This window comes from Arvicola amphibius, chromosome 9 (assembly GCF_903992535.2).
Source record: "Arvicola amphibius chromosome 9, mArvAmp1.2, whole genome shotgun sequence".
NCBI classification, from domain to species: Eukaryota; Metazoa; Chordata; class Mammalia; order Rodentia; family Cricetidae; genus Arvicola; species Arvicola amphibius.
In genome coordinates, this window is record NC_052055.2 from 106529701 (window position 1) to 106547474 (window position 17774).

Here is a 17774-nt window from a genome sequence, read left to right on the forward strand (position 1 = left end):
TAGTAGAGAGCCAGACTGGAACATGATACTTTGACTCTTCATCACTTACCCCTAATGACCTAAAGTCATACAACTAGGCCCTATGGTCAATCCCCATAGGCAATGCCTCCAAATATTCAAATGTGTATGCCAGTGGGGAAAAATTTTCACTTTGAAATCACAGAGCAGGGATAATAATTATAATGTAATGTATATGGAGTTTTGACTTGAATGCAGAAAACAATAAATATGTTAATTACCATTGGAAATCTATATTATCATGCTTTTCATCTTCATATGTGTAAAAACAATATTAATACCAAAGGAAAAGAGGATTGAGGAGCAAAGTCTGGGTCTCATACATGCAAATCTAGATCAAAGATATAGAGACTGCAAAATGTAAACAATATAATTTTCTGCTTAATTGGTAGCACAAAATACCAACTCATTTCAATGATATTCTTTTTCTCTGAAAACAGAAGATTAGATGATTCAATACTAGTTTTACTAAGCCTGAACTCTGACTAGTAATACTCATGGGTTCATAGTCTCTATTTTGTTTATTGAAACCAAAGAGAAAGAAAGAAGGGGCTAAGAATGTGATGAGCTGAGAACATAATAATGGTAGAAATGGACAGGATATGTTTGTTGAACTTGAAAATCAACTTTTCAAAGAACTTTTTTTCATTCACGTAAATAAGATAAAAATCTGTGCTGTCTGCATTTCATTGAGTTTTTCTCATTAGATCTTCTGTCATGATTTAAAACTTTTAATTTTATGTGTAATCGGATATGTATATGTATCTATGAATGAGTGTTTGTGTATAATCATGTGCATGTGCACGTATGTGTGTCATTATGAGCGCAGCACTCAAGTGTGTGTGTGCAGGTAATCATAGGCCACAGCACATGTATGGTGGTAATGTTGGTATCAGCCTTCACCTTCCAGCGTGGCTGAGACAGGAGCCTCTCTGGTTCACTAACAGTGGCCACATGCCAGTGGGCCCTGTTTCCTGGTGATTCTTCTATGTCAGCTTCTCATTTCTCCACTGGAATGACTGAATTTATAAAGGATTAGCTTTATGAGGGTTCTGCTGACTCATACCTAGGTCTTCATGTTTACAACAAGCATGTATTTTTACATTTTTGACAGATGAATTGTATACAACAAGATTTTCTTTAAAAGTATATATTGTGTGACAGAAACAAGCAAGTACCATCACATAGTCATTGGGAAGCCCTCTTCCTCATTGCCGTCCATGTTGGATTAGGAATAATTATTTTGATCACTTTGTATTAACAAATTACTGGCCTCTGGCTTTTTTAAAATACTTGCAGATATTTCACTTTCTCCCCACTTTTACCCTGAATGTCTTTCTTTGTGAGACCTAACTCTGTGATTTAAGGCACATTTCGTTGACAAGAAATCACGAGGGTCCATTACGAACAGGAATGCAGCAGACAACCTCTCTATTCATCCTCCGATTTGAAAGCCTTCATTACATAGCATGTTTCAGGCTGAGAACGTTCAAAATTTGTCATAGTTTCAGTGATTGCAGCTTGGCTTGGAAGCGTGACATGATAAGGAATCATTTGCAAAATGTGTATTTTCTTTGGCACTTAGACAGACGCTTCCCAGGCAGTACATCTAATTAAGAGTGAGGGGAAAGGAGTAATCATGGTCTGTCATCATGTGTTACCATTACATGAAGGTATACCAAGACTTATTGTGACTTTTAAGATCACGGTCTCATAACAAGGCTTGTATTTGGAGCTAGAAGAAATTGCTTCTTTATTGGCCTAGGGTTTTCTTACAGGGGCATACCTTATTTGCAGATAAGGGTCTATTAGGTCCATTCTGTATATATAACTCTTTGTGTATTGCTTAAGCTGCAAGAGGCTTGGTTGTTCTGCTTAGAAACAACCTTTGTCCATTGCTCAAGACCTTGAAAATTGATGCATTGTCTTTTGGGAGCTAAGACAGCTTTATTTAAGTGTAACTTTCTCCGGAGAGGCATAGAGATAATGAAATGCAATTCCTTCCGTGAGCATAACCATGTACATAACTTCCAGTCATCCCCGATGCATAGAGCAAATTTGATAAGAGCAGTTCAAATATTGAAGCAATTAATGTTGATTTTTCTCTTAAGTTGCAAAGAAGCCCATGTCGGCAGTAACGGCGTGGGAGGATAACCAATTCTGAGGCCAGCTTCTAATCGTGTCACATGTACTGGTATTTTTAAGTTTTTCCTGTTTCATTTTAGAGAAATTTTTTCTTATAATGGTTTTGGGAGCCACTATGAAGGAAGAAAAATAAAAAGGCCCTTGGGGTGTGTCCACAGGAGATGCATATTGTGGTATTCAACTCACAGGCACAGAAATCTTAGGTTGCTTATCAGAGCATGAAGCCACTGTGCTCTTTAATCATTGTATAGATTATATACATGCTTCTGTATTAATTTGCTTCGTATTTCTATGATAAAGACCATAATCAAAAGATGCCCAAAGAGAAAAGAGACTTTTTACTTCCACTTCCCTATCACAGTCCATCATTGTGGGAAGCCAAGGCAGGAACACAAGAAAAGTAGTCGCCTGGAGGTGGGAGCTGCAGCAAAGACCATGGAGGAAGGCTCCTTGCTGACTTTCTCCAACAGCTTGCTCACTTTGCTTTCTTATAAGAGCCAACACCATGTGTCTAGGGATGGCATCACCTCTGGAGGACTGGGGAATCTTACCAATCAGAACCCAAAATGTGTTCTGTAGACTTGCCTACAGGCCAATTTGATAGAGATTTTCTCTACTGGAGTTTCTTCTTCCCAGTCGAAGGGTCTTGTTGACATAAAACTAGCGAGTCCATCTTCTGAATGAGCAAATATATTTCTCCAACATCTCTGTCATGTTTTGCACTTTTGTATCTACTGTTACATTCAAGCTAAGGTGTAACTAAAACATAGAGAAAGATATCCTCTCCTTGTCTGTCGCCATCCTAACTTGCCCAATCAAAGCATTTCTCTTCTTGCCCTTCCTATCTTTCTGTTAACTCTCACATTGCTCGTTACTCCCCTCCCCACTTTTCTAAAGCATCAAAGAATAATCAGTCTTGTGAATCGCACCTTGGGGGCTCATTGTCTTCTAGGGACAAGGATCAGGATCCAAACTCTGTGTCCCGGTGCTCAGCAGGCTTGGGAAGTAAATGGGGAGTGAAAAGTAGATGTTACAGCTACCTCTGCTCAGGTTGTCTTTCCTCTGTTTATTTTTTCCGATAATAGGAAAGAGAGAGGCATCTCTTTTAAATCCTAGTTTAGGTGTATACTGTGGCTAGTGAAACGGTAGAAATTTGGTGGTACCTGATTTACGTTACAGTAATATGCATGGACAAATATCTGTTTTCCTCCACCTCTTCCTGGATCAAGCTCATCACTTGCCAAAGAAACAAATGGAATCCTGTAGAAATCATCATTCTTATCTGATTACCCTCTGAGATCACGGCAGCGATCTTATTTTTATGCAGCGCTACCATGAACCAAAGTTGCCTTATAGTTGTAACACATTTTATTTTGCAATTCATACTTTATTTTATGGCTAGGGCATGTTGGAGAAATAAACTTAGGTAATCCTTAGAAAGTCACTACATGTTGAACGCTACCCCTATCCCTGAAGGCAAGGAAACACAGATTGGTTGCAATCAGAAGGGAGCGGGGATTTTGCTGCTGTTTTATCTTTTCCTGTTTTGTTTTGTTTTGGAAACAGTTCAAATTATGTGAATGCAGGTTTGTACTCAAAAACTGGTGTGCTACTGCATTTGTTTTGTTTTGTTTTGTTTTACCCCAGGAAGGGAAAAATCTCTGTAAAAACATAAAAGTAGATTTAGAGAAAAATGAGAGGAAATAGAAAACCATATGGGCATGAATGAACAGTGTTCTCAAGACTCACTCACTTCCTAGGATGCTCTGAGCTTGGAACCACAATCTCCTTTTGTATCTCACATCCTTCTTTCTATATGCCCAGATTATAACTTGAAAGTGATAGAAATCACGAGTGGGACAGCGGAGAGCAAAAGATGGGAAGCCTTACAGAGGCTGCCAGGTCACTACTCTGCAGCTGGCATCTTCTCTTCCTGATGAAGATGGGCACACAGCGTGGCCTTTGGGCAACAATTGATTTTATAATATAGCTCTGTTGAAAACTAGAAAGGATGGATTATCGTTTGAGCACACCTTTTGATTTTATAATACACCTTTATTGAAAACAAGAAAGGATGGATTATCGTTTGAGAGAAACAGAGAGCACACCTTTTCAGAATTCCTAATGAATTGTTCCCACACTCAAAACTCATTTTGGTCTGGGAAAAGAAAATCATCAGATTCACTGCAGCAAAGCTGACAACGTTCTCCTTTGAAGAACTAGTGGAACAAGTACTCATTTAGGTCAGACTGGGGTGTCTATTCTTTAAAGCTGAGTTAGCACATGGTGGGTCTACAAAGAGAAAAAAAATTAATTTATGCTGCAATGCTGAAATCCTACATTACACATTTCTCGGGTCAGATCTATATTTTGAATTAATTATAGAGAAGAGATTATGTGATAAAAACAAGAATGCAAATAGCTGAAAAATATACAAGATGGATTAAAAGAGAAAAATCGTGAGTAGCCTGGCTTCTTACAATGCAAGGTTGAATGTATATCCTCTGTATAAATGATCTTTGCATTAGATATTTGGGTCCACCAAGGCATCTCTAAACTTAGACTTATTATAATAAAACAAACATCAATAGCTCAATGCTATTAATCTTCTTTGTATTATTATATGAATTTTAATACCATAGATTTTAATTTTAGTTTTAAGAATAAAATTAAGTAGGCTTTGGGCTTAACCAATCCAAAACACATAAGTATATATTTGCTACCCCTTTGGTTTGTAAATATTTTATTTATGTGAGCGTAAATGTCCATTGCATTCTTGTAGAGGACACAAGTTCAGTCCCCAGATCTTGGAGTGGCTACCAACAGCATATAAAACTCCAGACTCCAGCTCCAGGGGAATGAATCAATGCCCTCTTTTGGTCTGTGCAGACCTCAACACACACATACACACACACACACACACAGACACACCTTAAAAATGTGTATCTGTTGACATGTGTACATTAATTCTGTTATATCTGTTTATATATGAACCACCAATACTGATATGCATTATTTATTTTAAGGGGAAAAGGACCACTGAAGCATACCACTGATGTCATCTATGCAGCTAAAATGATATCAGAGTCGGGATCAAGAATGGATGTCCTCGCTCGGCAGATTGCTAACCAGGTGAGCTACTTACAAACAAGCAGGAGGAAAGACTTTTGTTGGCTCTCTTCTGTTGGATCATCAACTAGAGTAAAGCTGGGTGACTCTTTTTTTTTTTTAACTTATTGACTATGTTTGCTTTCTATGTCAGAGTTTTAAAAATGTATAACATTGTAACTTTGATACAATAAATTCTAAGAAAATGCAATTAGCTTTAGAGAAGACATATTTAGCTTTAAAGAGTATTTTAAAAATCACCTTTATCAGATCGAAATGAATTAAATACCCTTCATTGGCTGGAGTAACACAACAGGTGTTGCTCTTTCCTTGTGTTGTCGATGAGTTCATAGTTTTTCTCCAAAATGGTAGGTTTTTGAGGTCAGCACTTCACAGAATTATTAGAACAATAAAGTTAAGTTGTCAGTTGTAAGAGGTGTTTAGCCCTTGGGCAGACTGGTGCTTCTCCACACCTTTATTCTTTTTCTTGAGCTTCTCATAGCTTAAAAAGCATTTCTAAGCAGTACCTATATTATAAAGTTATCTCTACTGTGAAAAATTAGTATTTCAGACAGGGTATAATATGAAAACATTTAAGTTATAGTTGTCATTATATTTAACTTCATAATAAATATTTCTTTTGAGGACAGTTACCTCTTTGTTTTGCATATACCACATACGTTTTGTTTATATACTAAAAGAAAAACTTTATTGAGATGCTTTTTAATATGATTGTTACTGTCCCATCTCCCTGTTTATCCATACTCTGTTGGAACATGAGAAAATTTATTCTCATAGATAACGTATTGGTGGTACAATGGAAAACAAAGGAGTAAGGGCAGCTGCTATCAGAGAAAGCTATGTTTAAAGTCTTGAGTTGGCATTGCTTATCAATACCTTGCTATTTTTAACATTATAAAATTCTTTTTAATCTGTTGTTTGAAGTTGGTAGAACATTGATCATCTGAAAGCCCAGAAGTAGGCATGACACTCAGATAATTTTAGATTTCAGAAGACTTCAGATTTCTGAATTTCAGAGTAAAGATGCTCAACAGGTTAAGTCTATGTAAATTTTCCAAAAATCTAAAAATATCCCACATTGAAGCATTTCTTTTCCAAGCATTATTTCTACTCAGAGTTACCAACACATTACTTAATATTTACCTAAAAATAAATTCCATGATCTTGAAATTCAGAATTTCCTAATCTAGTAAATAAATGAATGCCATCCTTGCCTATATGTTTTGTTTATATTTTAGAATTGAGTTGCATTTACATTCATGAGGGATACTAAATAATGGTTGAAAAATTAAACCATATTAGTTTAGCCAGAGTTGCAGGTACTAAGATGCCTTTAAATACTGAATATCGCCTTGCTTTTTTCTCCTGTTTGTTGGAGAATGTATAACTGTAAGTGGTCAAAAACATAATTTTAAGTCTTTCTGCTATCTTTTATTCTTTAACTTGACCAGATAACTGTAGAGAAGATCTTTGAAACAGTTTTTAATATTATGTTAATTACATGGGAGGGAAGAAAATACCATCCTACTTCTATGCAGCATTGATATTTTCCAAGAAACTTAAAATGCAGCCATTGACTAGTGAGGAATTATGGAGAGCAGTCCTCTGAATTTGCATGTTGTGGTGTCGGATAGTTTTCTGTTCTAAGTAAATGAGACTTTGAACAATCCACACTGGGAATTAAGAATCTGATGAAGATGATTTAGTGACATCTCAGGAGGTCATCCATGAATGTTCACTTGTTTGTTAATAGAAACATGTGCATGCACACACAAGCACACACACACACACGCACATGCACATACAGAGATATACACACAGACACATATTTTAGACTTTAAATAATTATAACCACAGGGAGAACACAATTGGTAAAATAATGAAAGTTAGTCAGTTTCTAGTGCTTGTAAATATTGTGAAAGGTTTTCATGGTGGTGTTGGTTATTATTTTATTCAATATAGAATTTTAAAATTTTGACAACTTTTATGATGCTTTCTAGTCTGTTATTTTTATTTTCTAATGGACCATCAAAATGCCAATTAGCAATTTTTAATTATGCATTATATAAACTTAAAATTGAATCTTAATTGTTATATTAAATCATATTATAGGCATAGTATTAGATGAATTTAGTTTCATTCTTTTTAATATAATATTTATCTGTAGAGAGAATGGTCTGAAATCCATTTAATTGAATCCTCTAAATCTTTGTGTCTGACAATTTTATTCATCTTTTCCATTCTTATTTTTTCTCAAAATACAGAATTGTTAGAAATATACGAGAAACAATTCATAAATTGTTGTGACTTTGTTATGAACTGAAAGCCTCATTAGCTAGTTTCCAACTGTAAATATCTGGTTATTTAATAGTAACTTATGAATTATAGAGTAATAATTTAAAATTTTCTTCAAATATAATTATACATCTCATTTAAAATTTTAAAATTCAAAAAATTTGCATTATATATCATATGATATAAGACCTCCTACTATTGTCCTCACTTAAGCTTATTTACCTCCATCACTCAACCTTTCTTGAACTTTAAAATTAAGTTGAGATGTTGTGGTACCTTCACTCTGCCTTTCAGCACAGCACAACTCTGGTGCCAACACTGCATGCATCACATAGTGAATTTTCAAAAGGGAGGACAATTTTGGCTTCTGCAATTCTTGAACAATTTGAAAAAGACTAATAGTATAGCAAGCTGGAGAATAGCGATACAAGGCCAGGCTTCCTGAACCTAGGTGCATATGTTTTTAATTCCTGTAAACGATGCAGATACCATAAATCAGATGATACAACCAACACGTTCTAAGGAGCATAAGCACCTGTGTAGGTGCTGATGAAATGTACCCTCAAGTAGGAAGGAAAGAATAGAAGCACAAGTGAAAGATACAAAATATGGAGAGACATGGTAATGTGTCTATTATCTGCCTGCCACTTCCTTGTAACTGTCAAAACAAATGTGTCTGGGTTGTTGAGTGACTACTCCTACTCGATCATGGCTACAATTAAAATCAATTCATAGTGTTAAAGGAATTGACAATGATAATTCAAGAATGATAACACCGTAAACTTGATATATATGTTTGAAATCATTAACAATTCATCTAACTAGATCAGAATAATCTACAAGTGTAATTTATATAGTTATTTACCATATATTGTTGGTGGATTTCCTTATTTGTAATTATTCTCCAAAACTAAGGATTTCATTATAACAAACTACACTAGAAATTAAATTCTAGAGCCCTCATTAAATCATAATTACATACCCCTTACGAATGTGATTCCCAGATGTACCTCGTGACAGTATGTGTGCTTTGATGCTGTTTTCTTTCTGAAATTTATTTGAAGTGCAGATGTTGATGCTGAGTTCTGTCCCCTAGATTAATGAGCTCTCGCTTCATGAAAGTAAATGCCTAAAGGCTCCTCAGGAATCAACCAGGATAGACACTGGGTGTACTCGCCAAGTGACAGTCAGTTCTTATCGAAGGATCCTCTTGCAACATTTCCCCTTTAATGTTTCTTTGTCAGTTTTGCATCGAAGCAATGCTGTAGACACTTTGAGAGTGACCGTTCAAATTCCCTCCTTTCCTTCGAAACTGTAACTCTAAGAACCAGAGGGCGAGGTGTTCTGAGCATTGTGGGGTTATTTTGTTAATGTCAGTGAAAAGTAATGATAAGAAAACTTTCTCCTTATAACTTCTTGCCTGCCTATAAGTAAAACAATAGCTTCTGGGAAGAGGCTAGGAGAATCATTGTTTTTCAAAGGCTATTGGTAAGTTTCCCATGTTCCAGTTAGGCGGTTGTACACTTATGCATACATGGGAAGCACTAATTTGACTTAGTAGCATCCAAAACTAATTTTAAAAGCAAACATTAAGTAAGACAGGAATGTTAGAAAGATATGAAGGAAGTTGAAGGAAAGAAGTGGGTGGGGGATGTGATTGTGTTTCATAGTATACTTGTATGAAATTCTTTGGAACAAAGGAAAATTACAATAATAAAATTCTAAAATGCTAGATTTTATCTGAATTAGATTTCTGCCACCCCTTCTACATCCTGATTTTATGTGCAAGATAATACATTCTGCAAGTTTGTGCCAACCCAAGTAATTCCTCAATGTATAAATTTCAGGCATCAGGGAAGAGGGTGCTATTTTGAATTGTAATCAATTATTAAGAAAAGTTGCTTTTTGAGTTTCTCACAGAAGTTATCATAAAACTTAGACATATGTTAGACCACTTATTTGTTTTGTTGTTGTTTTTGTTTTACTGATATCTGCCTTTAAAATATTTTTTTCTCATTTTTTTATTAAAAGTTTTCTATCTCCTCCCCTCCTCCTCCCCCTTCCCTCCCCTCCCTTCCACCCATACCCCCCTCCCTGCCTCTCCAAGCCAAAGAGCCATCAGGGTTCCCTTCACTATGTTAAGTCCAAGGTCCTCCCAACTCCCCCTAAGTCCAGGAAGGTGAGCAACCAAACTGACAAGGCTCACAGTGAGCCCGTCCATGCTGTAGAGTTCATGCTCATCGCCGTTGTCCTTGGTTTCTCAGTCCTCCTCCACCGTCAGCCACATTCAGAGAGTCCGGTTTGGTCCCCTGTTCCATCCGTCCCATTCCAACTGGACTTGGTGGTCTCACTTATTAATGTGCAGTTATTAATGAAAAGGATTGCTGTAGATGGACACATCTTGGCACCTATTTTTTTTTTATAAATGTTCAGGGTCTATGGTCTTGAAACCAACTTAAAATTGAAACAAACTGACAGACAATAAATAACACATGTATTTACAAAGTTTTTAAATACAAACAAACAAAGAAGCAAAGCATTTGATTGAGGGTGGGGCTTGATTACTGTTCAGAAGTTTAGTCCATAGTCATCAGGGTGGGGAGAACGGCACAGGCAGACTTGGTGCTGGAGATGAGACTGGGAGTTCTATATCTGAACCTCAGGGAGCAGAGGAAGAGTTACAGGGTCTTGTTAGAGCTTTTGATACCCCAAAGCCCACTCTAAGTGACATACTTCCTCCAACAGAGCCACACCTACTCCAAGGCCATGCCAGATAACCCCTTTCAAGTAGCATCACTCCTAGTGACCAGGCATTGGAATATATGGGACATTCCTAGTCAAACCACCACACATGCAGTATGATCCCTCAAAAGGCACCTAGGTTTAGCTGTTCTTGCCTTGTCTCTTACTCTTCCCTTCCCTCTTACTACCCATTTGATCCTGCTGTTACAGTCTCCCCTGCCCTTCATTCCCATTCATCTCTACTCCTCATTCTATTTTCCATTTTGAAGACATAACAACTAGCATCTCTATATAATTAAATACATGTCAGATTTGGTTTTTGGTGTCTATGTTACTTCACTGAGGATGATTGCTTTTCTAGCTCCATTCATTGCCCTCAAAATTTTGTGATAATCATTTAAAAAAGAAAAAATTTAACTTTTACCATCAAAATCTCAATGAACACCACGAAAAACCCTAGAATCAACTAACCTAGCCTCATAGGGGCTCACAGAGTCTGAAGTGACAACCAGGGAGCCTGTAGGTGACTTACCTAGGCACTTGTCATATATGTTAAAGTTGTATAGTCTGGTCCTCTAGTGAGACTCTTGGCAGTGGAAGCATGGGCTGTCTTGGATCAATTGCTGACTTTTGGTACCCTATTCCTCATACTGGATCACCTTGCCCAGACTGAGCACTTGGGGAAGTGCCTAGTCTTACTGCAACTTGATATGTCATGTTTTATTGACACCCTTAGGAGAAATGCCCCTTCTTAATCCGAAACAGAAGAGGAGTGAATTGGGGGTGGGTTACAATAGGGGGTTATAGACAGAACTGGGAGGAAAAACTGAGGCTAGTATATAAAATAAATAAATTTATTTAAAATTAAATGAAAGATCATTCTCAAATTTAGGTAAATAATTCTTCTAAATATGGGTTCAGAACTATTAAAGCAGTTTAGATTTGCATAAATAGGAATATTCAAGGAAGTGGGTGTGACATTTGTGCTGATTTGATCATTATACACTGCTTTATAGAAATTATAATACTGAGTGCTTTCAATATGCCCAAATATTAAAGGTAAATCAAAAACCTTAGAAAGGCTTTTTCATTGTCAGCAACAGGCTTTAGCACATTCTAGAGCATGAGAATTTACCTGTTAGACTGATTTGATTCATTGGCTGAAAAAAAGCAACTGATTTCCAACAAGATAGAAAAGATTTTTTTTATCAAGTCTGTAAATAAAAGATGAATCTGGGTCAAGCTGCTAGCAACTCCAGAAGTTCATTTCCAACTCTATACCCATCTTATCATCCTTTTCTTAATAGAATTCTCTAGCCTGCCAGCCTACACCTGAGAGAGTCTCATGAAAAAGATTGACTATTTTCTTTAAATGTGTTAAATGTGAGAGTCTGTATCATTGGTTATCGGTTTGAGAATAAAAGCAGTTATCAAATGGAGATAGTTGCTGGGTTAGGGATGGGAGCATGTATCCATTCATTTCCCCTCTCAGCACTGGAACTTCATGGGCTTAGACCTGTGCAGGCTCTGTGTATATACTGCCACAGTCTCTGTGAGTTCATATATGTCTCAGTCCTATTGTGATTAGAAGGCCTTGTTTTCCAGGTTTCTTCCATTCCCACTGACTCTTAAAATCTTTCTAACCTCTCTTCTCCAGAGTTCCCTGAGCCTTTAGGGGAAATTTTGATGGAGACATTTCATTTAGAGCTGAGCGTTCTAAGGGTCTCTCACTCTCTTCATATTTTCTGGCTGTGTGTCTCAGAATTTGTTTTCATCTACTGGAAGAGGAAGATTCTATGATGATGGCTGAGCAACTCACTGATCTAGCAGAATGTCCTTAGCAATAATTTAATAGCTACATTCCTTTAGCAGAATAGTAGTATTTGGTTTTAGCTAAAGTTCAGGCCTATTTATTCTCAGATTCTTGGCTACGGAGGCAATGTTGACACAGGTTTCATCTCATAGACTGTCATCAGATAGTCGTTGCTTACTTCCACAACTTTTGTGCCAATATTGCACAAGCATATTTTCAGGCAGGACGGTATTGTAGATGGAAGGTTTTGTAGCTCAGCTGCTGTTTATCTTTCTCTTTTAGTAGTATGTAGGGTACCTTTAAGAACCATGATCACTAGTCAGTATTGTGTAAAGGCTGTAGGAAGGCACTAGTTCCCCTTTTCTGTGTTCAGTGCGTTATATAGGTGGTGTCTTCAGAAATAGGGCCTTACCATCAGTTTGCAAAGAGCAACCAATAGCTTTGGCCAATACGCTGGATTATTTGGCGTGGGGTTGACACGGTGCCACTTTGGCTAATAACTCAATTAGATATAACCCAATTCTGGTGTTTCATATGGTGGTAAGGTAAGGTATGTTGAGTCAGGGCTTTGTCTACCCTGTTATTTTGGTGACTCTATTTTTATTTCTTTCATATATGCATACATTTTAGAAGCTTTTATTATATTAGCTTTGAGTGTGGCTCTTCAAATGGACTCAGTTATAGCGTCCCTCCATTGCTTCTTACTTCTTTCTTGCCCTGTACTGCCTGGTTGATCCTCCCATTTCAGCCCTCCATGCCCTTCACACTCATCCATCCATACTGTTTATTCTGTTTCCCTTTCCTAAGAAGAGCCTCCCAATCCCTCCCCCAGGTCTTTACTCTATATCTAACCTCTTATATGGATTGTAGCCAGCTTGTTGAAGACTTAACAGCTAGAATCTACATATAAGCAAATAATACAACTTTTGTCTTTTGGTGTCTAAGCTGCCTCACAAAAGACAATTTTTTTCTAGCTCCATCCATTTGCCTGAAAATTTTGTGATAATTACTTCAAAAGAAAAGCTTAGTTTGTATCATCAAAGTGTTAATGGCAGTGCAAACCAGACTTAAAGGCAGACCACATAGCCAACAGTAGATGGTCAGCACAAACTCAATCATATTTTTGGAGAATTTTTTTCTTACAATGGACTTTTTTTTCCTTTTCTTCTTCTTCAAAATTTGTTTGTTTGTTTATCTATTTATTTTATGTACCAGATGCAATTTCACTCCCTCCTCTCTATCCAGCCTCCCATCCACCTTCTTTCTGTTTCTATCCCTAATCCACATCAGCATTTATCTTCAGGAAAGAGAAGGTTTCCCATGGATATCAACAAAACATGACATTTCATGTTGTAATAAGACTAGGCACCTCCTCTCCTAATAAGGTTGGAAATGGCTACTCAGTGCTATGGGATAATGCTCTTGTACACTGTAAAGATTTGTCACTCATAGTTTAATAAAATACTAGTTGACCAGTAGCCAGGCAGGAAATATAGGTGGGGCAACCAGACTAAGAGAATTCTGGGAAGAATAAAGGCAGAGAATCAGTCACAGGCCAGATGCAGAAGAAACAAGATGAGAATGCCTTACTGAGGAAAAGATACCGAGCCACACGGCTAAACATAGACAAGAATTATGGGTTCATTTAATTTGCAAGAGCTAGTTGAAAATAAGCCTCAGCTAATAAGTCAAACACTTTATAAATAATATAAAGCTCTGTATTTTTCTTTGGAGCTCCAGGGTTTGGAAGGACAGAAACTTCCACCTACACCCACTATGAAGACTAGTGTCCCAAAAGCCAGCACTAGAACCAGAGACAGCCCCTGTTCCCACTGTTAGAAGTCTCTCTAGCAGACCAAGCTACACAACTATAACATATGAGAGTATATTCCTAGGTCAGTCCCATGTAGACTCTGTGGTTGTCCATTCAGTCTCTGTGAGCTCCTCTGAGCCACTGTTAGCTGTTTCTATGTGACTCATTCATATGGATGAGTTTCTTTGTGGTGTCGTAGACCCTTCGGTCTCCTACAATTCTGTATCCACCTCTTTGGCAGAATTCCCTGAGATATGCCTAATGTTTAGCTGTGGGTCTGCATCTGTTTTCCAAAGGCTGATGGGTGAACCCTCTCGGTTGAGATTTGGGATAGGCACCAATCTATGTGTATAAATAACATTGGACATCACTATATTGACTTTTTTGTCCTTCAGTTATGTTTGGTTCTATTCCAGGTCTCTGGGTCATCCAGCCTGTGGGATCTGGCTCTCTTGGCACTGGTTGTGAGAGGCTTACTCTCCTGGCATGTTTTTCAGTCTAAACCAGCCATTGGCCAATACCTCAGCCTCTAGGCCATCCTTACCCCAGCACATACCATAGGCAGTACAGACTGTAGGTTGAAGGCTTTGTAGCTGGATTGTTTTCCCACTTCCTCCTCTTGAAGTCTTGCCTGGTCACAGGAGATGACCAGTTCCGGCTATGTATCCACTATTATTAGGAGTCTTAGCTGGCATCATACTTATAGGTTTCTGGGAGAGTTCCTTAAAACAGGTTTTTATATGATCCCAAAATACCCCCTATTTCCAGCAGCCTCTTTCAGTACTCTCCCTCTCTGTGACCCCCCTAGCCTGATTACTCATGTTCCCATCTGTACCTGCCCACAGTCCACCCAGCAGATCTCTTCTGCTTCTCATTCTCCAGGAGGGGACATTTTGTAACCTTACAGAATTTTCTTATATATTATGGCTTCAAATTTTGTTTTGATGTGATTGCAAATGTAGGTGTGTGTATCTCAGTATGTGTTTCTTCTGCTTTTTCTTTAGCTCTTTTTTGTCATTGCTGTTTCTTTTGTCCTATTTTTGTTTGTTTCTGTTCTTTTCTTTCATTATTTTTAGATCCCTGTCTGTATCCTGTCAAGAAGGGGAGAAGGAAAGGTGTATATTTGGGTGGTGGGGATACGGAAACGGTCAGGGAGGATGATTCTAGAGGCCTGTTTGTATCTTAAGAGAAAGAAAAGGTGTAGATTTAGGTGGGTAGGGACGTGAGGAGGACCTGGGAGGAGTTGGAGGAAGGGAACCATCATTAAAATATATTGTATAGAAACCTATTCTCAATAAAAAAAAAAGAGATTCAAATCAGTAGTTACAATGTAAATTTCATCAGGAGTTTTATAACCATTAAAGAACAGATCAACAGTAATTAAATTTATAATTTAAAATAAAAGGCTAACTGAAGAAACCCTTTTATAAATCAAGTGGCAATTTATTTCTACATACAATGATGTCTGCAAGAAGAGTGACATTGTTTCTGGCAAGAGAAGTAAGGTTGAAGTCTCCATATTGTTTAAACTGCCCTGCTGCTACTTATTAATTGGCAAGGAAACTGCCCCTTTTTGGCTATGTTTCTGCATTTGTTGATTGACATTATAGTGGATCCATGGATTTATACAGGTGTCTATACAACTGCCATATAATGGAAGAGTTATACAAGAAATATACCTACATGATAGATAAAACACCATCTATGCCAGGACTGCCATTAGTTCTGACCATAAGAATAAAGAATAAAGAGAAAGTTCTTCAATAAGCGAAATCAAAAGTGTTTTGAAGGATTGCTGTGCAGAAGAGATAATTGTTCATCCATATGAATGAGTCAGAGAAAACAAAACCCTTAAACTATTTCTAGAGTTTAGTTTGGAGATCTGGCCAATGGCATTATCTAGATCTGTCTGACATGCTCTGATACGAAACATCATGCTTTTGAAAGACCAGGTGTGATGCCTCACATGGAGCAAGTCCCTAGTGAGTACGCACTTCCTGTCATAACGAAACAGTTGGGGAATACACCCTTCTTCATCAGAGGAAGTCACCTTGTCTCAGAGTTTGATTACCGAGAGTGATAACATGTCTAATTATTTAGAGTAGTATCCTGAAGACAGGAAAAACTATATGAGAATTGGCTACCATCGTTCCCCTGCTTCTGTTTTTCTTTTTTCTTTTTTCTCTTCTGCTCTTTGCTCTTCCTTGCTTCCTTTTATTGAACGTCAATTTAATCTTAATAAGTTTTTAGACTACTGTTTACTCCTTATTCAAAACACACAAATACATACACAAATAACAATACAAAACAAAACACTTTTACCTCAATTCCTTTTACCATCCGTCTAATATTTTTGTGGCTGATGATCATGTTCCACCAAGCTTTTTATGTGTTTATTTCTGTGTTATGTATGAACAATGTTTCTGAAGAGTAATATATTATTTAACTTATTGATTAATATGAATTTTGACTGCAAGTTTCCATGACCTCATCTTGTACATCTGACTTGGAGATATGTGGACCAAAGTAGTTAACAGCATGAAATAGAATAAACTTCTCAGGAATTTCCCAACCTTGTCTCATCCTAGTAACAAATTAGTTATCCATCTATGCACATGTGGTCTGTACCCACCCACCAATTTAGTCACCTCCCATTGAGTTTGTTATAGGTGAACCTTTGATGGTATATGTGTATTGTTCATACACTGTCTTTCTTGCCTGCCATTAAAGTTCCCAAGCAATACAATGTTTCAACTTTTATATACTATTTAAACTTTATTAACTGTTTATATGCAATATAGATATATTTAAAGTTTACCAGAAGGGTGTGTTTAAGTTTCCACTTAATTTATGATGAATTAAGCGATTTTGGATTTTGGTATCTATCTATGTCTTGGAACCTCTCATCAGTAGATAGTGGAAGATGATTGCAAGAGATGAATTCAAATATTCACGAGAGATGTTTCTGGTCTATCATCTTACATTTCTGCATTTATCTATTTATGGGGGTCGGCATGATTCACATGCCACAATATACATGTGGAGGTCAGAGGATAAATCACAGGAATCGGATCTCTTCTTCTACCTTGTGAGTTCTAGAAAGCCAACTCTGGTCATCAGATTTGGTGGCAAGCATTCTTACTACCGAACCATCTCACTGATGGCCATTCATCTCACCTTTTCATTGGTATAATTAAATTTATAGATTTTAAATATCATTGTACTATTATGGGAATAATGTGTATTTATTTCAAGACAAATGTAATTATGAAAAAAGTAGAGACAAGTGATTGTATCATATCCATTATCATTTTCATATAATTCCTTTTCAGTATGGATAAAAATTTCACACTTGATCCAGTTTAGCTGAAGTGATGCATGCAGTTTTAAATCCAAAGGTTTTACGTTTTCAGCACTGAACATTATTCTCCCATATAATTTGAAAACATTTTAAATATTTTATTGTGCATTATTTTATTTAGGCATATTGTTTGTGTGATTCAATGTCATACATAATCTGTAGGTAGCTGGGGAAGCAGGAAGGGAGTTTCACGTCACTTAAAACTTAGCGTAAAGGTGTTTGGGAGCTGCCTGGCATAGATCCTAGGACCCGAACTTGTCTGACTTCTCTGCAAGAGCAGTAGGGATTCTTAACCTCTGAGCCTTCTCTCCAGCTTCTGAAAATACATTGAAATGGTACAGTTTCACAGTATTTAGACAGACATTCATATCTCCTCTTTCTACTATTTTGCATTATTTCTGATTTTTGATATTTCAAATACTATAGCAATAAATTTCTTTGGTCATGATTTTCTGTTT

General features: G+C 37.0%; 1 protein-coding gene across 1 annotated transcript in view; it reads left to right on the forward strand.

Annotated features, from left to right (window-relative positions):
* Positions 1 to 17774, forward strand: part of Ctnna3 (catenin alpha 3) — a 1277532-nt gene that overhangs the window by 1216246 nt on the left and 43512 nt on the right. Inside the window, exon 15 of the mRNA XM_038342272.1 lies at positions 5190 to 5295. Coding sequence (XP_038198200.1) covers positions 5190 to 5295 — 106 coding nt within the window. The remainder of the gene's footprint in view (positions 1 to 5189; positions 5296 to 17774) is intronic.